This window comes from Lygodium microphyllum, chromosome 29 (assembly GCF_053477565.2).
Source record: "Lygodium microphyllum isolate KBCC chromosome 29, Lygodium_microphyllum_v1.1.10, whole genome shotgun sequence".
Classification (NCBI taxonomy): domain Eukaryota; kingdom Viridiplantae; phylum Streptophyta; class Polypodiopsida; order Schizaeales; family Lygodiaceae; genus Lygodium; species Lygodium microphyllum.
The window spans coordinates 71,681,680-71,704,697 of NC_141163.1; the positions used below are offsets into that span (position 1 = coordinate 71,681,680).

The 23,018-nt window shown below is 42.9% G+C and overlaps 1 protein-coding gene across 1 annotated transcript in view; it reads left to right on the top strand.

The window, feature by feature from the left end:
• Positions 1–9,310, top strand: part of LOC148010778 (pescadillo-like protein) — a 73,742-nt gene extending 64,432 nt beyond the window's left edge. The window contains exons 13-14 of the mRNA XM_087671321.1: positions 7,893–8,111; positions 8,217–9,310. Coding sequence (XP_087527447.1) covers positions 7,893–8,111; positions 8,217–8,315 — 318 coding nt within the window. The 3' untranslated portion in view covers positions 8,316–9,310. The remainder of the gene's footprint in view (positions 1–7,892; positions 8,112–8,216) is intronic.
• The last annotated feature ends 13,708 nt before the right edge of the window (positions 9,311–23,018 follow it).

Sequence of the window (23,018 nt, forward strand, 5' to 3'; positions counted from 1 at the left end):
GCAATGCATTCTTGCTACATTAATAAGATAAATTATGGGAAACGGGTGCGAGAGATGACCGTCCGGGGGCCTTGGGCGCCCGAACGGGGTTTAGGGGAGCCTAGAGAGTTAGAGAGTCCGAGAATAGTAGGACTCACCTGAAGTGGACGACTGGCAGAGGAAACGAGAAGGGTGGTGCGAGCAACTATCTAGGCGAGGTTGGGAGGAGAAACGAACTCTCATGCCACTGTTTTCAGGATCGTCAGACGTTTTCTGAGGGATTCGGCTATTTGTCAGTATTGTTTCACGTATCCACGTATCATTGGTATCATAGCTGCCAGGTCTTGCTTTAGCTTGTCTCTCATGAAAGCTTTCGATTGTCCTCGCGAAGGCTTTCTCCGGTGCCCCACACGTCATACGGGTCAGGCAAGAAGACGGTGCCCCCCACACGTTACACTGGCCCGTATCCTGTCATACACAATTGATTTCGTGAGGCGCAACAATCGAACGACAGTTAAAGCTAGTCGGACGAAGCCAGTTTGACGAATCTGACATAGCAGACGTACAGCTGATTCACGTGACCGTTGGGAAGGGGTGTGTTTAGTCCCCTCCTTACTTGGTGTTTCTGCTAATAATCTTTATTTTCAACGTGACCCGCTCAGTTTGGGAAAGACAAACTATTCCTCACTGTTCGGGGTTATTACTAAAAGCCATAAATTGTTGCCCTATCATTATAACCAGGGAAGTACTTCACTTTGTACGCAAGTTTCTTATATTTGCTTTCCAATTCCAATGTATTAATGGAGGGGAAAGGGAGAGAGGGAGTAATTGAGGGTTCTAGTTCTGGGGACCACCCTATGGTAGATCCTCATGAAACGGAGATACAAGAAGAGCAATGGGAAGAATTTTTTGCCACACGAGAACAATTTGATGATCTAACTGCTCGTGTGCAGGCACAGGGGGTTCAAATGGAATTTTTAACTCAAACACTCACCGAAATAAAATCTCAATTAACTTTATTATTAGAAAGGGATAAAAATAAGCTAGAAACCTCGGATATTTTATCTTCATTGAAAGATTTGGATGTGACTATGCGAGATCCTAAAGAGCCCCACCACAAGTTGAGGGATAATCCAATTTTAAAAGATATGAAACCCCCTCAGTTTCATGCGGAGGAAAAAGATAGAAATAAATACACTATCTTTAATTTTCTCCAAAAATGGGAGGATTTGCACAAACTTAAAAATACTCCACCACATCTCCAAGCGTTGGAGGCCAGTTTAACTTTGGGGCCAAAGGCGTATAAATGGTGGCAAACTTTAAAGGAGGTAAATAAAATAGCTGAAACTTGGGCTCAATTTGAATCGATCTTTTTGAAAGAATTCATTCTTGAAAATGAAATGGAAAGAAATTGGGAAGATTGGGATTATGCCAGACAAAAGGGAAGGGATATATTTGGAGGAATATTGTGAGATAATCCTCAAATTGGAAGGAATAGATGAATTTCAAAAGACAAGAGGATTCATCAGGGGACTAGATAAGGCCTGTAAAAAGGAAGTGAAAAGGAGTTCACCTAAGACGCTTGAAGAGGCAATTAAATTTGCATTAATCAATGAAGATAGTACGCGTCCAGGTACACTCACTAGTCTCATTGATACGGAGCCCAAGTCTAAAGAATTGGAAATCTCAAAATTTGTAGGTAAATTTAAAAGCAAAATGCCATTTCTTAAGGGCAAGAAACAACCTTTTGAAAAGAAACAATATGTAAGGCCAAAGTTAAGTCTGGATGACTTTGACAAGGCCAAAAAAGAAAAGATATGTTTCAATTGTCTATCCCCTAACCATGCTGCTTGGAATTGCTCTCAAAGGAAAAAGGGGGAAGATAAAGGAAAGAATAAAGACAAGGGCAAAGGAAAAGAAAAACAAATCCATGTAGTGCAGACCCTAGAAATAAAGGGGCATGAAAAGTATGAATCTTTAGAGGTTTTGCACAAGGATGTACAACACAGGTGTTTATGTTAACTTCTATGTGGCAGCCTACTTTTGGGCCACATGATTTAGTTAGAGTGGATGGATTGATAGCTGGAAAGAGGGTTCGAGTCATGATTAATGACTCCGCTACCCACAATTTCATAAATTATGCACTTGTCAAAAAATTAAAACTTCTCCAACAAAAGAGTGGGCATCAATATGTTGTTCGTATGTTGCAAGGTCAGGATAATAAAATATGGGATACAATGGTATCCGATTTGGAAATTGAGATTCAAGGATATAAAGATAAACTTGATTTTCAAATTATGAATATGGAAAGAGCCGATATTGCTTTAGGGAGGGAGTGGCTATGGGGATTGGAACCATCCTTAAAACGTAGTTATCATCATAACACACTAGAATTTGAAAGGGATGGTAAGAGTTTTGTGATTCAAGGTGAACATGAAGTATCTGATAATCCTTTGTTGTGTTCCACTGAAGTTCAGAAGCTGATAAAGAAGGAAGCTTGTGAGGTATATATGTTATGGTCTCTTCCTGTACAAAACACTTTACTTTCTGTAATATAAAGCAACAATTTTCTTATGTTTGTGAGTTGAATGTAAGTAATGAATTAAGTGGTTTGCTAGATGAATTTAAAGATGCGTTTCCTTTTGATTTACCAAGTGGCCTTCCACCAGATAGGGGTGATATAAATCACCCAATTGACACAAATAAGGATATACACCCTATTTCTAAACCACCTTATAAGTTAAGTGAAACTCAGCACCAAGAAGTTGAAAGACAAATTAAGGATTACCTTGATAAAGGGTTTATACAACCCAGCAATTCACCTTGGGCTTCACCAATTTTATTGGTAAAGAAAAAAGATGGTTCTATGCGACTTTATGTTGATTATAGAGCACTTGATAAGATAATGGTAAAGAATAAATTTCCTATGCCCAGAATGGAAGATCTTTTTGATCAATTACAAGGGGCAAAATTCTTCACAAAAATAGAGTTAAGATTAGGCTATCACCAAGTAAGAATTAAGGCACAAGACGTTCCTAAGATAACATTTTGTACTAGATATGGGCATTATGATTTTTTGGTGATGCCTTTTGGCCTCACTAATACACCAGCTACCTTTATGAAGTTGATGAATAGTGTGTTATGGCACTATCAAGAACATTTTGTAGTAGTCTTCTTGGATGATATCTTGATTTTTAGTAGATCAAAAGAAGAACATTTGGAACACTTACGATTGGTATTGCAATTGTTAAGAACACATTTCCTTTATCCAAAGAAAACTAAATGTGAATTCACGCACAAGAGGTCAAATATTTGGGGCATATTATCTCGAAAGAGGGAATCAAGATGGATCGCGAAAAAATAAAGGCAATTATTGAATGGCCATCTCCAAGGAATCTTGAAGAGCTGCAGATCTTCCTAGGATTATCTGGATTTTATCGTAGACTCATTCGAGATTATGCCAGAATAGCTGTTCCAATGACAGACCAACTTAAAGGGAAAGGGAAGAGTTTTAATTGGGGAACAGACCAAAATGAAAGTTTTCAAAAACTTAAGGTAGCTATTGCTACAACTCCAGTACTATTAATTGTGGATCCCCAATAAACTATTTGTGGTTAAAGCTGATGCCAGTGATAAGGCGATAGGTGCGGTTTTATTACAAGAAGGTCGACCAGTTGCTTTTGAAAGCAAGAAATTAAACCGTGCAAAATAAAATTATTATGTTTATGAGAGGGAGTTGTATGCAATAGTACATGCAATGAAGAAATGGAGGCACTATCTGTACGATGCCAAACTTTTGATCCTGTCGGATCATGAAAGCATTAAGTGGCTTAGTGACCAACCGGATCTACAAGGGCGTAAAGCCAGATGGGCCGAACTCCTCCAAGAGTTCGACTATAAGATAAGGTATAGAAAAGGAAAGTATAATATAGTGGCTGATGCACTCAGTAGAATGCCCATCATAAATGAATTGAGTTTTACTCAGTTCACTTCGGATTTGCTTGAATCTTTAAAAGAGAAATGCTAGGTTGATCTGGCATATTGCAATATATGGGAAGCAATAGAAAATGGGCATCCAAATGGAAGGACCTCCACTGAGGAAGGAATATCTGAGGATGTTCAACAAGGAAATGGAGCATCAGGGGTTGCTCAAACGGGATTCAAGTGGAAGAACTTTACCATAGATAATGGTTATTTACGCTACAAGGGTAGGGTATGTGTCCCGAAAGATAAAGAAATAAGGCGCGAGATACTCTTTGAGTGTCATGATACCCCTAGCGCGGGACATCCAGGAGTTAATAAGACTTATAGTCTTATTAAAAGGCAGTTCTATTGGCTTGGAATGAATAAGGATGTCCTTGACTATGTGGTCAAATGTAATAAATGCCAGGTTAAGAAAGCTGAAAGACTCAAAATGGGAGGACTTCTCTATCCATTAGAGATTCCTTCGGGAAAATGGGAGAGTATCTCCATGGACTTTATTGTTGCATTACCCAGAACACAGAGGGGGCACGACTCTGTGTAGGTGATTGTGGATAGGTTAACCAAAATGGCTAGGTTTATTCCAACTTCAACCGACGTTAAAACACCAGAATTGGCTAGATTGTTCGTAGAGAACATATATCGATTGTATGGCCTTCCGGCAAATATAGTTTCTGATCAGGATAGAAAATTTGATAGTCAATTTTGGCATGCGGTATTTAGGAAGTTGGATACTAAACTTAGCATGAGTACGGCGGACCACCAGCAAAGTGATGGGCAAATTGAAAGGGTTAACCAAATCCTTGAAGATATGCTCAGGGCATATGTAAGTAAAAGGCAAACTAATTGGGAAGAGTATCTATCGATAGCAGAGTTTGCATATAATAGTGCCAAGCACTCTTCCACTGGATATAGTCTATTTATGTTAATGTATGGGTTTCAGCCCAGAGCTCCTCATGCAGTTGGACTGCATAAGGAAAAGGTTCAGGCAGCCAAGGATTTTTTGGAGGATATGAATAGTATGTTAAAATTTGCTCAAGAAAATATTAAGAAAGCTCAAAATCGAGCTAGAGCTTATGCAGATCCTCACCGAAGAGACATCTCCTTTAAAGAAGGAGAAATGGTCTATCTTAAGGTGTTTGAATAAACTAAAACCATGAAAACGGGACAATGTCCAAAGCTTTCACCCAGGTATTGTGGTCCTTTCACAATACTTAAAAAGGTGGGAGAACATGCTTACAAGCTCGAACTACCTGCTGGTAGTAAAATACATCCAGTTTTTCATGTAAGTAAGCTAAGGAAGAAGCTGGGTGATTTGGATAATCTAATCTTAAATGATAAACTTGAGGAGCTATTAGATGACCAATCTAATCCACATGAACCAGAAAGAATATTAAATGTTCGTAACAGACGAACAAGGAATACTATTTATCAAGAATGTTTGTTTAAGTGGAAAGATTGTTCAGAAGAAAGCTCAACATGGGAGCGAGTAAGTACCCTAAGGAAAAGGTTTCCCAATTTACAGTTGGACCTTCCAAGTATTGTTTTCGAGGACGAAACCGATTCTTAAGGGGAAGGAAATGTTACATTAATAAGGTAAATTATGGGAAACAGGCGCGAGGGATGACCATCCGGGGGCCTTAGGCGCCCGAACGGGGTTTAGGGGAGCCTAGAGAGTTAGAGAGTCCGAGAATAGTAGGACTCACCTGAAGTGGAGGGCTGGCAGAGGAAACGAGAAGGGAGGTGCCAGCAACTATCTAGGCGAGGTTGGGAGGAGAAATGAAGTCTTGTGCCACTGTTTTCAAGATCGTCAGACATTTTCTGAGGGATTCGTCTATTTGTCAGTATTGTTTCACGTATCCACGTATCAATTCCCTTTCAAAAAAGTGATTGTCTTTCGAATCTTCGAGGACTTGGTGAAGTTTTTTCCTAAATAGGCAGCATCAAATTGTTGAATTAAAGTCAAAGTGTCCATCGTTGAAGGACTCAAGCTTCATTGCTTTTAAACCTTCATTAGTCTTTTGTTGCCACTTTGGGTGTCAAGTTGTCATACACTGGTTATTGCAAAAAGGGTGCGTTTGCTGAATGTACATCAAAACCAATGCCAAACGAAGCGTTTGCATGATCTACATTCATTCCTTGAGCCCCATAAGCAGTTCATCATAGTCTTTTGTTGCCCCTTTGGGTGTCAAGTTATCATATACTGGTTATTGCAAAAAGGGTGCATTTGCTGAATTTACATCAAAACCAACGCCAAATGAAGCATTTGCATGATCAACATTCATTCCTTGAGCCCCATAAGCAATTGGGGGTATAGATGCATTACCAAACATGATACTTAATGCCCTAGGCATCAAGCTAATGCTGTCATACATACGGTTTTGCACATTTCCAGCCATACCCGAATACATTGGGCCTTGCATACCATGCATTGACTGCTGCATACCATAGGGATTTCTGCCATACATTTCCATATGTAGTCCTTGTCCAACCATGGAATGAAAATAAGTGCTTCCACCAAAGTATCCTAGTTGTTCTATTATAGTATGCATGCCCGACTGTCCAAAATCCATTGGATTGGCACTTCAATAATGGCCTTGCATTTGCATTCCTTGCCTCGTAGGTACCAACTGTTTTGCTTCATTAGCATCTTTGGGAGCTTCAAATGAAGGCTTTGGCATTATCTTTGGTGCACCTTGCTATCTCGAAGGTGTAGAAGACATCTTTTTCTTCTTGCCTTTGTTATCCTTCGGAGCATTAAAGAATCACGTAAACTAAGGATCCTTGCCAATCCAGCAAAGAGATTTGCTGCTGTCCTCATTCGATTCTTGAATTGGTAATCAAATTCCTCTTCACTTTGTTGATCTACCTCCTTATGCCGTGAAGGCTGTGCACCTTGCCAAATAGCAACATTTTCAGCTTGCTTTCCATGGTCACAGAGCCTTGTCCAAGGTTAAGCATTGCATTTCCTTCATTCCCACGTGAATGTTCATATTGAGAGGCATCATCACTGCTTGATTGCATCTCATTGTAAGAAGACATATTGCTGTAATTTCTCAGCTAAGAGCAAAAATTAGCACTAGCACAAAGCTTTGGCTTGCAATTGAGTGCATCGGGCCCACCAAATGAAGGGATTGAGTGGTGTCTTGGCAATGGAACCATGAAACCAGCCTTTCTTCTTGGAGAGGATAGTCTCGGACATTGGACACCCTATTGGTCCCAAAATTGGCACCCCTTTTGGTATTTCTTTAACTTGATTGAAGTTTTGAGATATGAAGGGAGACAAGGAGGAAGTTAGAACTGGAAGGAGGCAAGGGATGCATGCAATACATATTCATATGGGAGTTTATGAAGTGAAAAACTGAGGGAGAGACAAGGGAGCAAAAGGAGGTAGGGCAAGGACATATATTTATATTTGCGTGGGTGTGTGGAAGTTAAGAAGGCAGAAATGCAGGGAGAAAGAGTGCTGGCATCATGTCGGTTAGAGTTAGCGCGTTTACCATGAATCTAGTTGTGTTCCGCCTGACTGTAACTTTGATCTAAGAGAACCAATTAGAGGAGGGGGCTGCGGTTTGCACTCCAAAACCGTCAAAAGCAGTGAAGTTTACAATCATGATCTGCATGTAGAAGCTAAAGAAAGACTAAGTCTCACCTGTCATTTTATGCTTGTTGAATCATTACACGTGTCATTGGAGCAGTGCAAGAGAATCTACTCGAGCTCCATAATCAGCTGTAAAAATGCATCAACCACCAACTTGGCATCCATTTATCTGCTGGAATCAGAAGTTCTGATCAGAGTGCAGGGTGCACTGACCACTGTCCCACTTGAAAAGTGACAGATGTTGGTGAAGTCAACCAGTTTATGATAGTGAAGGTATTTAGTGTGTATTTAGAATTTATTTTGAGCAGAAATTTTGATTGCTGTGATACAGGAAGCTGCTCTAGAGAAAGCCTATATGGAGGAGTTAGAAAAAGAGGTAGCTGGTATCCCTTTTTCAGCATCATTACAGCCAGTGGACAAGGATGTTGCAGAGAAAATAAGCAAGGAGTCAGAAACTCAAGACGGATCTCCAGAGGGCGAGGACAGTTCGTTGACCATGGCCCAATCTATGATGACTCGAAAAGCTAGGAAATTATACCAAGCCATGCAGGTATGTGGGTATTTAATCTGAAGTGTGTCGCTATGTTCGAGATTTCTAGTTATTTTCTTTTTATACCTGTTCTGTAATATTGATAAGCTTTTGTTTCCTCTACAGATTGGCAAGGCGAAGAAGACAGCAAGCATTGAGCTTTTGAAAGAAAGAAAGAGGAAAGCTGATGAGATAAAACAGTCTGGGAAAAAGAAGTCAAACTAGTATGATGCTATTCAGCAATGTGAAAAAGTATCACTTGAAAAGATGGTCAGTATGATGCTATTCAGCAATGTGAAATAGGGCGAAGCTGGAGGACCCAGTCCATTTGCAAGTTTACACTAAATTCATGAATAGGAGTTCATGAATCAAATCCAGTTTATGGTCTGCTGAGATGTGGATGCAACTCGGGAAAGAGATGAGCTTGTTGCATTATCCGATTGAACATGCGAAGGAATGAAGAAGCTCAATAGAAGGGGCTTTGCAAGGTAGAGAAAATTGGAGTTTCCGAGAAACAGGAGGTGTGCTGACTGTTACAAAGTGATTGTGTGTGTGGTGTCCAGAAGTCACTGGGATCACTAGTGGTGATCTCTGTATCCACTTAACAGACAAACAACGATGTAAAAATGCATTTATGATCATAGCAGAGGAGAGTGGATGAGGTATGCTTAATGGTGTTCCTGTTGCACATGAGAGCAGTGTACATTGAAGCTGCTTGGCCAGGTTGGTGCAAATCATCCTAGTGTTGTTGCAGGCTAGTTTATTTTTCTGGCCAATTTGCTCAACAGCAATAAGAACTTCAGACCCTTGGAACTGCTTGAACACCACTACTGAAGATAAGAAAGCTTGTACACTGCTACTTGTGCATGTTTCGACTGCAGTGGTTTTTATATCTGAGTGACCGAGTGAGACATACATGCCACATCAATGTTGGTCGCTTGTTGAACGTGCTCAAAGTATGAGCCAGTAAGGAACGCAAATTATCCAGAACTTTAAAATTATGCCTAAGTAATCATATGTAGCCCATTGTTGTTGAACGTATTCCTAAAGGGAAGTTAAGGATGAGCTAGGAAGAAAAATCTATTCAAAATGTGCCTCAAAAATCATATGATTGTGAGAGTAAAGCAACTTATCTAGGGTCCTACATGAGAAATCCTAAAGAAGTTGGAAATAGTTTGCTTATCATGGGAGCATCGATAGATTGGTTGCAAATCGTGTTGATATGCCTTGGATTGGAAGCTTTTGTTTCTCAACATGCAGGTTATAGTTTTGGCATTTTATTCCACCTTAATGTAGAGAGAGAGAGAGAGAGAGAGAGAGAGAGAGAGGTATGAATGCTTGCAAAAGGCCAAATTGGCCTATGAAACAAAAATTATTAGATTTGAAATTAAAGGAACTATCGTGTTTTCCAAGTAGAATAGTGAAAGCATACTTAAAAGAGGAAATGAGGAAACATTTAGCTAGGAAACAAAAAGTATTGAAAGGAAAAGAACTTATAACTCCAATGATGTGATACTATGTGGACTTAATGTGAGGAACAATATATGATCCCAATATATATATCATGGATCTATCCATTGTGCGATGGCTAGAAAGCTATGGTTGGGTGCTTTGCATCTCTTGGTGGCTTTGACCAAGTTGACTCCTTGAGGCGAGATCAAGGTGTGCTTTGAAGTTTTAGATGTAGTTATAGCTTTGAAAAGTTGGTAAGGGTACTGTCGTGTATTCCCAAGGCGTCGCTCTTGGGATTGTAAGAAGTGCTCTCTCTCTTGGCATCGGCTACAAGAGGAAGTATCCATAGCAGTGCTAATTTAGGAGGACCAACTTGGATATTGGTTTGAATCCCTTGCAAAGGAGGTAGTGGAATTGCCCTTTGATCTCATAGTACATTGGGCAATTGCATATTAAGTGATCCTCAATCTTTGGCTCACATTAGCAAGGCTTTCAAATTGGGCCTTCAAAGGGGAGGCAATTATTATCTTTTGTCACTACCTCCTTTGCAAGGGATATTGGTTTGAATCCCTTGCAAAGGAGGTAGTGGAATTGCCCTTTGATCTCATAGTACATTGGGCAATTGCATATTAAGTGATCCTCAATCTTTGGCTCACATTAGCAAGGCTTTCAAATTGGGCCTTCAAAGGGGAGGCAATTATTATCTTTTGTCACTGGCTTGATGATGAGCTGACCAATGGCACATTGCACTCCATGGAATAGTTGCGTATCCATGTATTGTGGTCCGATCACAAAATTGAGGATGTCACTAGTTGACCAATGGCCTATTGTACCCCATGGGACAAATATGTGCCCATGTGTCTTGGACAGATTGTAAAACCATCCAGTGACACCAATATGCTTTTGATAAAAAGCCATATTTGTTCATAGAACCTTAGTAGGCGTCAATCAAGACTTGGTTGTGTGTAGTTGAATAAGATCCATCCTAATAATTTTGTTGAGCTCGTGCACTTTTTTTGAAACGAGGGTCCATACCATATTGTATAGGTGGAAAGTGAGTTATATGTAGCCCATGTGATTGCACCCATGTGTTTGTGTTAGCATAAGAGCATTCAATGCCACCTTGCATTGTGTGTGTAGATGAATCTGGAGCAAGTCTAGACTATCTTTGTTTTGTAAGGCTCCAAAACTTGTGCATAAAAATCATTGTTTGAAAAAGGGCCTTCGCCAAGATAGGTGTTTCCATTTGTTGCTTGATTATCTCATGTGACATTGAAGATTTACACTTGATCATTTTGGAAATTGTCATGAATAGAGGCCTCTCCAGTTGTTGCCATTCATCGTAAAGAGGCGTGATCCACAAATAGGAGCTCCAAATAAGAGTGTCGGTATAATCAGTTTGTCAAAGAATTTAGAGCTTTATCCAAGGTTGCTAGAATTGTATGTGCATGCATGGTTTCTCCATCACTCCTAATACCATAGACTTGGGTAAACATGTTCATAGCTGGTCTCCTCACGATGAATATGGATCTCACAAACATAATCCCTAGATAGATAATTCTTTATACTTGCTCCACTTTCTCTTCACCATATGTAATTTGAGGCATTGATTGTTTGTTCCATTGGGTGGAGGTGTTAAACATCATAGCCTTGATCTTGTCAAGGTTCATTGTGGGGTCTCTATCTTGGCAAAAGATACGTAATGCATCTAGGTGGTGCTATAACCCCTTTGGGGTGTTCGAGATAAGCATGATATCATCAGCATGTAATAGTAGAGGTATAAATACTCCCCTAACGACCAAGCCATCTCCCAATCTATCATTATAATTTGATATCTTGTCGATGTATAACTTAAAGAGGGTAGACGAGAATGTTTAGGCTTGCTTTACTCCAATAGCATTGACAATGTTCTCCAACATCCCTCTTGGAGCTCGCACTTGTTGAGTGATTGGCTCTTCCATTACCAAAGCACGCCATTACATCTCAATAGGGATCCCTAGCTCCTATAATCTCTACATGATTATATCAAATGCAATTGTAGAGATGCACAAAATAGATTCATCTCCCTTATGATCTATGCTCCTGAATGATAGCTTGAAGTGAGGATGTGATTGAGAGTAGAATACTTGTCTTGAACCTTGCTTGTCTACTTGTTGGATGTTGGTTCATCTTTGCCCATTCAATAAACTCATGCTTTACCACATCCATAAATCTTGGCTAGTATATGGCCAACCGTGATGGTCCTATACTTAGTGGAAACCATAGGATCTCTAGGTTTTAGGATTGATACCATAATATTAGTTGATCAATTGACATTAAAGTCTTTGCAAATGGACGTGCTAAACAAACAAGATATGTCTCTCACATGGGAGAGGTGCTTTGCTACCAATCCATCATGGTAATCTACTTGACCATTTTGGAGTTTGTTAATGGTGTCTCAAGCCATAGTTGTGTTGAAGAAGGTGGAGGTCTCCTCTATGTAGTGGAGATGAAGAGGAGGCACCTTGTACGGTGAGGTAGCATGGGTGCCATGTCTTTGGAGATGTAGTATGGGTATGGGATCTAGGCTCTTATAATGGTTTCCACACCACCTTGCTATCATGCCCCAAGAGTAGTTGATAAAAATCATGCTGTAACTTGGTCAAATAAGCTCTCTTCTTTCTTTGCATTAGATGCTCCAACCTCCAAGCTTCAACCTCCTAGCCACATGCATGAGAAAAGAGAAAAGAAGAAGTAGAAGATGAGAAGAGGAGAAGAAGAGCTTCTCCACGGTTCCTCGCTCTCACAACTTCACACTCTTCTCTCTCCCTCTGTCATGCATAAGCAAGAAGCAAGAATAAGAGCAAGAAGAGAGCTAGTTTGCAAACACACCAAGAATGATTACTCTCATTAACTTTTTGGCTTTTATACATGCCCTTCTTCCCTTGGGCACCCAACCCATTTCCATGATCGGCCATCTGCTGACCTTGGTCCTCTTTTCCTACTCTTTCCTATTCTTATGGTTCCTTTACATGTGCATTTTCATTTATAACTTGCACAAGAGGAAGCTTAGCGCTCTTTTACAAAGGACTAAAATGTGCTTTACCTCTTGTGTCCCTTGTTCTTGATTAAATTTTTTTTTGGTGCTTCTTGGCCTTCTTTTTTCATCCAACTGTCTTCTTATGCTTCTTCTTAAGCCTTCTTTATGCCTTGTGTCATTCTTAGGATTAACATTACCCCCTCCTAGTTGAGTGCATGTCCCATCCACCGGGGATGGTATGGATTGGAGAGGTTGAGGGTGGTTTGTGAAATGGTACAAGGGCTTTTGGAAAATTGGTCATGTAGGATAAGCTTGTGATATATGATTGGAGATTGGTGGTGCTGAAAATATGTTGATTGATTGAAGAAAGCCTCTAGAGTTATTGGCCAATTGTACAGCTACAAAATGTACCTATAAAGGAAGAATATGTGCACTAGTGCATTGTGCAAGTGGTGGTGGAATTGGGAAATAGGTTGATAGGCAAGCTTGAGGTGTTGTCCCACACTTGAGGACCTAGTTTGTGAAAGGGGGAGGTATTGTGCATGACTTAGGGAGATAGATCTACCACAATGTCCCACCCCTAGTGTGCCCTAAGTGCGTAAAGTGGGGAGGGGCTAGGGATTTAATGGTCCTTGCATGTAGTGTTCCTGGCACTCATACATTACAAATGAGAAATTTTGTTTTTTCTTTTCTCTTTCTATCTCTCTCTCTTTCTGTGTGTGTGTGTGTGTGTGTGTGTGTGTGTGTGTGTGTGTGTGTGTCTAAGTTGCATCCTATTCTCTTGCAAGGGTAGAGCTAGGTGGAGGTTTAAATGAATTACTTAAAAATGATTGGCTTAGCATATAGCCTTTTAAGTTAACCCTCACATTCGGAGGTGTAGTGGGCAAAAATGGGTAGTTAGACCTTGTGAACCGATTATCACTCATCTTCTCTAGTAGGTTCATGCAAAAGACCAACAATAGGGTAGCTCTCATCATGAGTCTAGTCATAGCACGACTATCTATGGCCACATTTATATCAAAAAAGAGGGGTGGTAGTCCTTCCTCTGTAGTGGGCTTTTAAGAAGGATTCTTAGGAGACATAGATGGTTACAAGTGGTAATAAATACTGGATGTAGACATGAATAAAAATCCTTGAGGAAGTGTGCAATAGATGGGTGAAGATCTTTTTCAGTGAAGGTCATGCACTCCTAAAGGGTCACGATGTTAAGATTGTAAATTAGTGGAAAATCGTATCTTCCATGCACCTCTGGATCAAAATCTACTCCATATCTCCTTGGGTAAGGCATGTAGTTTGGATTATCCCTTTCATATGGCAATGTATTGTAAAAATCCATCCATGGACCCATATTGCCATCCCATACGTTCCTTCTCAACTTCGGGTATGATTCATAGCCCTTAACTGCTCTAGCCTCATCCATCACTTTATCCTCCCAATATTTGGTTGGTTTCCTCTTCCATAGCATTGGTTGCCTTGCCTTTTCTTCTAGCCACCTTTTTCCTAGCCGCATTGAAAGCTTGATCACATCCTCCATCACCCTTGGTGAAAGGATTCGATTAAGTGATCGGAGGTAGGAGAAGATGAATTCAAATGCGTTACAATGACTTTCATATTGCTCCCATAGGGTTAGTTCTCGTGCCTAGTTGATTGGCAAGCACTGTGCATGTTGAGGGATAGGGACTTTTCAAGCAGACTGTTACTAAGATTTCTCCGTGATAGCTCCACCAATTCCCTCCTACACCTCATTTCCACAATTCTCTCTAGGGCAGTGGGATTTTAGTCATGTGCTTTTGCTTGTGACTCTCATTGTGGGGGTGGACTTGGCACATTAGGTTGCTCTTCCTCATCATTCTCCTGCTCAAAATCAAGCTCTTCTTCAAGAATTGGCTCTACAAGAGACAATAGTGCCTTGATCAAATGTTGCCCTTTGCTGTTCCATACTTATGCTGATGCATGCCCTGGGTCTCTTTTGATGGAGACAGTGTCTTAATGCGCTCCTTGTGTTGTTGTGCTAGCATCTCTATCTCTATTGCTTTTTCTTTTCCTTTAGCCATTATGTGGTTGCTTTCCTATAGCACTAGGTGCTCTGATAAATCTTTGATTCAAGTATCATTCCTTTTTGCCCATCCTTCAGCTTTCTCTTTCATCTATTCGAGGCTTTGGTTTTGCTCTCATGAGAGGATGGTTACCATCTGCTCTTGCTCTTTCCATATATAAGCATCTTGTCGGCCTTGGCATTCGACTTGCTCCTTTAGGATGCCATGCTCATGGAGTGCTGCTTGGAGTTGATTTTGCAGCTCTGCCATTTTTTTCATAGCCTCTTCATCTCTTTGCATCTTTATGGCATGCAATTCTTGTCTCAACTCTTCCCTCTATTGTTTCAACTCTTTCTTTTCTAGCCCCAGTCGTTTGTTTTCTTTGGAGTTATAGGCACATAGTTGCTCTAATGCCATGCGGCTTTCCCTTTCTTCCTCGTACATGTCCTGCAGAATCTCGTCACCTTGTCTTGCCTTCAAGGCCTCTTTCAATGCCGTCACTTCCCTTGTGAATATCATAATTTGCCTTGTCTTTTCTCTTTGGAAGGTTGCAAAAGCATCATTTTTCGATTCTAGATCGGCAAGCATAACTTTTCTCTCTTCATTTATTCTATCACATTGACTCTTGAGCTATTTTACTAGCTCATCATACTCCTCCGTGTTGTGTATTGCTGATGGTACTGAAGTGGTTGATACCTTAAGGGCTGGCACCTTGGGACCTTGGTGAGATTTTTCATTGGCTCTATTGCTAGTCTCTTGGCTCCGATAGTTGGGGCCCCTTCTGATGCTATTGGTGCGAGCTCATGCACTTTGCCTAGTAGGTACTGCACCCATGCCATCACGTTACTTTCATTGATTACTACTTTTGTGACTCCTTGTGTTGAGGTGGTTGTGGTAGCCATGAATGATGGTAGTGCATGCATGGGGGCCTTTCCTTGGGACCTTGGGACCTTGGCGAGATTTTGCATTGGCTCTACTACTAGTCTCTTGGCTCCTACCATTGGGGCCCCTTCTAATGCTATTGGTGTGAGCTCATGCACTTTGCCTAGTAGGTACTGCACCCATGCCATCGGGTTACTTTCATTGATTACTACTGCTGTGGCTCCTTGTGTTGAGGTGGTTGTGGTACCCATGAATGATGGTAGTGCATGCATAGGGGCCTTTCCTTGGCACCTTGGGACCTTGGCAAGATTTTGCATTGGCTCTACTCCTGGACTCTTGGATCCTACCATTGGGGCCTCTTTTGATGCTATTGGTGCGAGCTCATGCACTTTGCCTAGTAGGTACTGCACCCATTTCATCAAGTTACTTTCATTGATTACTAGTTCTGTGGCTCCTTATGTTGAGGTGGTTGTGGTAGCCATGACTGAAGGTAGTACATGCATGGGGGCCTTTCCCTTATCATCTACCATTGGTCTTTGTTCAGCCTCCTCTTGGTTACAACACTTGTGTTAGGTACATTTTCATGTGTCGGATTCATCATGGCTAGTTCTTGGGATTGAGAGGTTTGTTCTACTAATCTTCTAATGGAAATGGTTAGTTGCTCCTCCTCTTCTCTTCTTAAGCTTTCTTCTTCCTTCTCCTCCTATTTCTTTCTACGTTTCTCTTCAAGCTTCCTTGACTCTTTTTCAGTCCTCTATAAGTCTCTACTTTCTTCATTAGTGATTCTGGTTCTCCTGATGGGAATCCTTAGTATAATTCTTTGTCCCTCTCTCTCACTGGATGGTGCTGAGCCTTGCTCCCCCTGCTCGTTGATCGTTCTCTCGCTTAAGATTTCTTGTTGTTGAGTTTAGTGGTCAACTTCCCTCTTCTTAGTCGCTTGCTCTACTTATTCTTGTTGAACTTTGTTAGCTTCTTCTTGTTTACCGTAGCACAGAGGAGCGGGAAAATGGAGCAGAGGAGCAGGAAAATGGAAAAAGGAGATGACCGAAAGGGCATAGGACAAAGGAAGGAAAAGGCGCCCCGGATGGAAGTCACAATGACAACCTCTCTAGAAGGCTTCAATGTCACCTCAAGAAAAGAAAAGAGTAAAAGCGCACCATTAATTGTGAAAGCGCTCCCGAATCCTTGTAAAAGAGTGCGAGACTCACTCCTGTGCAAATTGTATGCACTAGTTGGGAATGGGATAAGTTAGAATGGTGGGAAATAGGAAAAGAGGGCCTAGGCTAATGGCCGGCCATGTAAAAAGTGGGGATGACCGCCCAAAAAGTAGGGCATGTATATAAAGTTCAAAAGTGAATGAGAAAATCATTCTTGTGTGTGGCCAAAGATTCTTCTTCTTCTTCTCTTGTTTCTTGCCTTCTTGCTTGTGCTTGAGTGAGGGATTGAGGGAGTGTGAGGGAGTGAGTGTGTGAGAGTGAGGGATCGTGGAGAAGAAGCTCCCCATCTTCTCTCTTCATCTTCTCTTCTTCCCTTCTCTTCTCTTCTCTCGCGCAACGATGGAGGATGGAGCTTGACGGAGAGGGCTTGAGGTTGGTTGAGCTTTCCACAAGGATCGTGGAGCTATCGGAGTGCAAGAGAGAGGAGGTAACTTGGTCAAGCATCAAGGTAAGCATCAAGGTAAGCTCACTACACCCGTAAGGCAGGCATTGTGCGTCGGCTATGTGAGAGGTAGCCATGGCCGCTCGACTTGAAACGATTGATCAATAAGCGGTCCATAGGTCTTGGGGTAGAGCTCCATAGCTCCCCTTCATTTTGGTTCCATTGCCGGGATCGAGGGAATCGAGCCTTGAGCGTTGCGCGCATCAAATCGAGCATACTAGTAGGGTTTGCAGCCCAAACTGGTGCTCGAGATAGTTAGGAGATTTAGGAGGTTTTAATCCTTGGATCAAGTAAGTATTTAGATTTGTTGTTGAATATTAGAGTAGGACCATCCATCTCCATCTCTGGTTTTGATTTTTGTTGCATTAGGTTAAGATTAGGATAGGAAAAGAAGGAAAACAGAAAGGGTTCTACTGCTGCTGGAAACATGGAAATTTGGGCACAGATTCAAATTTCTGGTTGAAAGAGTGTGAGGGATTAGCTTCTGAGGTTACAACAGGCTGGGATGGGACAATAAGAGGCCCAGGGAACCAGGAAAGACCACATTTGACATTTTTCTTTGTGAGAAGAGAGTGAGCTTGAGAGCCGGGGGGGGAGAGAGAGAGAGAGAGAGAGAGAGAGAGAGAGAGAGAGAGAGAGAGAGAGAGAGAGAGAGAGAGAGAGAGAGAGAGAGAGAGAGAGAGAGAGAGAGAGAGAGAGAGAGAGAGAGAGAGAGAGAGAGAGAGAGAGAGAGAGAGCTGCAGGGAGATCCTTGGAGTGCCGATCGATTCGAGCACCACAGTGATTCCAGGTATGTCTGGCATTTCCTTGTAGTGTTTTGCACCCTTCTGGAAGGCACTAGATGATTCCATGGAGTAGGCATTGAGTTTGAGGCATCGCACGCAACCTGCGGGCCGTTGTCTGCGTAGTCGGCGGACTAGCCCATCCGATTTCCAGAATCGGACCACCCGATTTCTGGAGTCGGACCGTCCGACAGTGAGAATCGGACCACCCTGTCCGATCTGATTTCCAGAATCAGACCACTGCAAGAATCAGACCCAGTCTCAAAATCGGACCACGTGTCCTAGTCCCAAAATCGGACCTAGTGTCAAAATCGGACCATTGGTCCTAGCACCACAATCGGACCACTTGTCCCATCGCAGTAGTCGGACCCCCTTGTCCGACTAGGGAAATCAGACCAAAGTAAAAATTGGACCACCCTGTCTGAGTCTCAAAATTGGACCAAATGTGATAATTGGACCACTTTTCCTAGTGTGAGAATCGGACCAACCTATCTGATTCCCAGAATTGGACCACTTCACCAGAACTTAAAATAGAGGTTTTTGAACCTGCCTGACAGTCCTGGCCACCCTGTTCACATCTCTAACCCCCCCTGGAAACCCAAATTAGCCCTTAGAAGCTAGAGACTAGACAGGATAACCGAGGATTCACCCCAAACAGCTAGACACTGAGCGGACCGAATTTAGAACTTGACTTGACTTTCGATAACCAACCAACCAACCCTGACGTAAAATAGAGAACGCAGCATGGACTTTCAGTAAGACCTTAGATCAACCAGAATCTGCGCTTAGAGCCATATCAGGCTACGAACGTAAGGGGAAGAGTGGAGTTGCATTGAGCATTTCCTGCATCCGCACCTCACTTTTGATTTTATCACCAAAGGTGCACTACAAGAAAATAAAAAGCCTATTTTCGCACTGAGCACTAGAAAGCACAAAGCACAACTTGTGAATAAGATTGACAACTGCTTTCAATAACAAGGAATTCATCAGGAGATATAATAACATCAAGGAACCCACTATTAGGAGAAGATCCCAAAACATAGTTGGGTGCCTGAGAGCCCCATCAGTAGGATCTTAAGAGGACACGAAGATTTAGAAGGCGACAACATAGAGGATCGGACGCTGCCGGAGCTACTTAAATTGATTGACGACCTTGTGGAGTTGGAAGTGGGAGCAATGTCATGATTAGGAGGCGGACCAGGAGAGGACTGACTGGACTTGGGAGAATTCCCAGTCTTAGTGTAGGAGTTAGTCAATGAGTACGACTTGTTGACTAGGACTGTAGTTCAGGGCAGATCAGTAGAGGAAGTGGTAGCAAGCCTAGAAGAGGAAAGAAAGGCGATAAGAAAGGCGCTAGAGAGCATAATTGCCTATAACCACGAGTAGAAGGCTAGGAAACTCCAACAAGATGTAGACATGTACGAGGCCTAGCCTTGGCTGGTGCAGCCAAAGCAGGGCCAAATGCAGAGAGAGAATAAGCAATAGAGACTTACTTATCGTTGAGTGAACTCTTAGCTAAGCGGCTCACGGACAGTACGTCCACTGAGTAGAGCGCAATAACCTTAGCCACTGCATTACTCTCGGGATTAGGGGTCACACAAGGGGCAATCTAGAATCCCTATTGTAGCAAAGCAGCTAGACAAGTATGGACCTAGCAATATAGCTTTGTGGAGCAATTTGAACAAGTTTGCGAAGCAAACGGTCTCACGGACCTTGCACAATGCTCTCAAGCCTTCGGTCTGTGCTTAGGTGATAAGGGGAGAATTTGGTACACTAGTCTAGATGCAGCTGAGCGCACGAACTTTGCCCGTCTTAAGGATATTTTTATCAAGAGATTCTCTGAGGCAGGGTACTTCGACAATCTCATCGTCCGGTTGATGAATGTCAGTCAGAGGAAAAAGGAAGACGTAAGGGACTATGTCACTCATGTGCGTAGCCTCTTCAAGAGGATCCCTGCAAATGAGTGACCTAACAAGAAGGCTGTGTCTACCGTATTTATACATGGAATTCGAAGCGAGGAGCTCTACAAGGCTTTGGCTAGTAGCTCCACTCTACACCGAGACGTGTTAGCTAGAGTCTTTGAAGAGGAAATAAGGGTGGACGATCAGCTTAGGGAGCGAAGCATGAGGAACACTAGTCGGGATGGTGCAAGTCAGAGAGCTCCAGAGCGGTCAACAGTTTCAGGAGAGAGAGAAAACTCTAGCATACAGGATAAGGGAAAGAGTGTTCACCAAGGCCAGGAGTTGGCTGATGTGAGAATGGAGCTTGCACGATTGCCAGACCAAACGAGGAAACCTGTGCGGTCGCATGTGCAGTGTATACATTGTGGCGGTAACCACCTCCCAGCCAAATGCCAAGATCCTAGATCTAGGCCGTGCTCGAACAATGGTAGGTTCGCTCATGATGCATTACATTGCAGACTGCCAAGGAGATTCCCATATGCGCAGCAATACAACCCTCCATACTTAGGCAACAGACCACTTAACATCTTTGGCAAGGGAGCCCAGTTAGCGCTTCTAGCACCAAATGACGCAAGACCGGCCATTCTTAGGCTAGAGATGAACCCAACAGGCATACCCAGACCACCAGGGCCCTATGTAAGCCATCTACCGAGTGATGCTCCTATTCACTATGTGGAAGAACCTAGTGAAGAGGAGACCTACGTGAACCCATACAAATCCTATGATGAGGAAGGCAATCCAGTCCTGATGGACTACCGACCAGTACCGGTGATGGCGCTAGGTAGAGGAAGAGATAGAGGCTTTGGAGGACCAAGCCAAGATCCAATCTCATGCTGAACTTCAGTCATCCAGGCCATATTTCATCACGCTGCCTGGAAAGGGAACATGCAAACAAAGACAAAGCTGACCTTCGATGCACTGAGTGTGGAATCACACACCTATTTCCTTACTGTCCTAGATGAAAGCCATCAACTAGTTCTGCCAATGTGCCCTCAGTACCCTTGGGGCTGTTCGGTGTGGAGACCTTTGGCAGTGAGGATACACCCATCCCACTACATGTCATGACGCGAGCACATACAAAACAAACAAGCATCTCATTGCCCAGGCCAAGTAACCTGGATGCAGCCTCGTTGGGAAAGAAAAGCCGAAGGAGAAGGAGAAAGAGAACAAACGCAAAGATTACCCTTAAGATTGAGGAAGCTACAACTCTAGTGACAGGAAAGAGAGTCACTGATGCAGAGGCAGAGACCTCAGCTCCTTAGACAGCAGAACTAGGGAGTGCCAAGGTAGGGGAATACTCCCACCCCAAACGGAAACTTGAGGCTATAGCCAAAGTCAAGGAGTGGGTCAAGGATGCCCAGAAACACCTTAAGGACGTAGAGACGATATTGGAAGACCAAATTGAAGACCTATCTAGTGTGAGTACACGTGTTTTGCTATCACGATCTCAATCGAGGAACGTACCCACACCACATGAGATGCCACAGAGGCAAGACCAAGAAGAAGCATGTCAGCAAGCTAACGAAGACATATGGCCAAAGAGTGCTGACCAAGGAGGAAGACAACCACCCAGCAACCTCCTCACCACTTTAGTAACCACGCTAGTAAGCTTGAGCCTAGGAGATCTGCTTTGGCAGTACCCTTCCTTATGGCAAGAATTAAAGCACTGGGTGGAGGGAAAAGAGGAGCACACTACCGTTGACTTGCAAGAACAGGACGCAGTCACGCAGATTCCAAGCCTAACGCTACGCTTAGTTCCAAGGTCACTGCACGTCAATGCTTTCTGGGAAGGCACTGAGATGCATGCAGTCTTACCTATCTTAGCCTTGGGGGATGTAACACGAAAAGGAATCGTAGACACAGGCACCGGTGTCAGTGTCTTGAGCCAGACAATTCTACAGGCCTAAGGAAACCCACGTGTGGAAATGGCTAGGTTCAATGTCACATTGGCCAACGGAATGAAGGTCAGACCATTAGGGGTCCTAAAGAACTGGCCAGTGAAGGTCGCAGGGGTGCAGTTTTCCGTGAACTTCATTGTCATGAAGGGAGTGGACTATGACATACTACTAGGCCGACCCTAGATGAGGAATGCATGAGTTATTGAAGATTGGGGTAACAATCTTATCTTCTTGGGGAATAGAACAGAAGCCGTAAGGGTTGAGATGGATACCTAGAAGACTATCCCAGCCGACCTTGATACTATCTCAACCATGCTAAAAGGTGATGCACAGGCAAGCAAACCCTATGGGTCATTGACCAAGTACATCCCTTGCCCTGAGGACGAGCAAGATTGGATGTACGTCTTGGCAACCATTGATCTACCGTTCTCAGATGAGGAAGAGCTATATAGGCAAGCCGCTAAATCCCCAAGCATGCCAGCAAGGGAGCCCATCGTGCCACTCTGCATGATGGTAGGAAGCTCACGTAACCCAGGGAAATCGGTCTCGTTCCATATCCCCACCAACAAGCTCGAGCTTCAGGAAATCATAGAGTACCTGACTGATAAACTGAAGGGAAACGTGGCTGCCAATCTAAAACCCCTAAGCGATATTTTGGCTAAGCCTGAGTGGAAATGGATCAAAATTCACGATCTGAACCTATTATACAATTGGGCTTTAGTCACTGATGCAAAGGAGATTGGAGAGGAAATCTTGGGGGATGACGAGCAATCAGAGGGGCAAGACTCTGATGATGAGGAGTACGAGGACTGCCGCTCTATTGGAGACGAGAGCGAAGAAGAGTTAGACACGATAGAATATGACACTGAAGGGAGAATGATCGAACAAATCAAGGCAGACTCTAGGCCCAGAAGGGAAAGAGCAGGCTGGAATGAAAGAGGAGTCATGCGGATGGAGTGCGATAGATCCTGGTTGGAGCACATAGGAGCCATGGATTACGAGCAGGCAGGAATGGAGCAACTATTAGTAGTTCTACAATTTAAGATGGATACACCTAGTGAATTACAACCCCTTGGCGAAACTCCTTCCTCAAGCGAGGGATGTGAGTTTAACTTGGAGTCAGAAGTCAGTACGGAGAGTGATCCCGAAATACCCCAACCGTCTAAGGTCAGACGCACCAAAGGGGACTTGCTAGTCCACCTAAGGCGCAGCCGGCTAAAGGAGGAGGCCAGGAAGCGA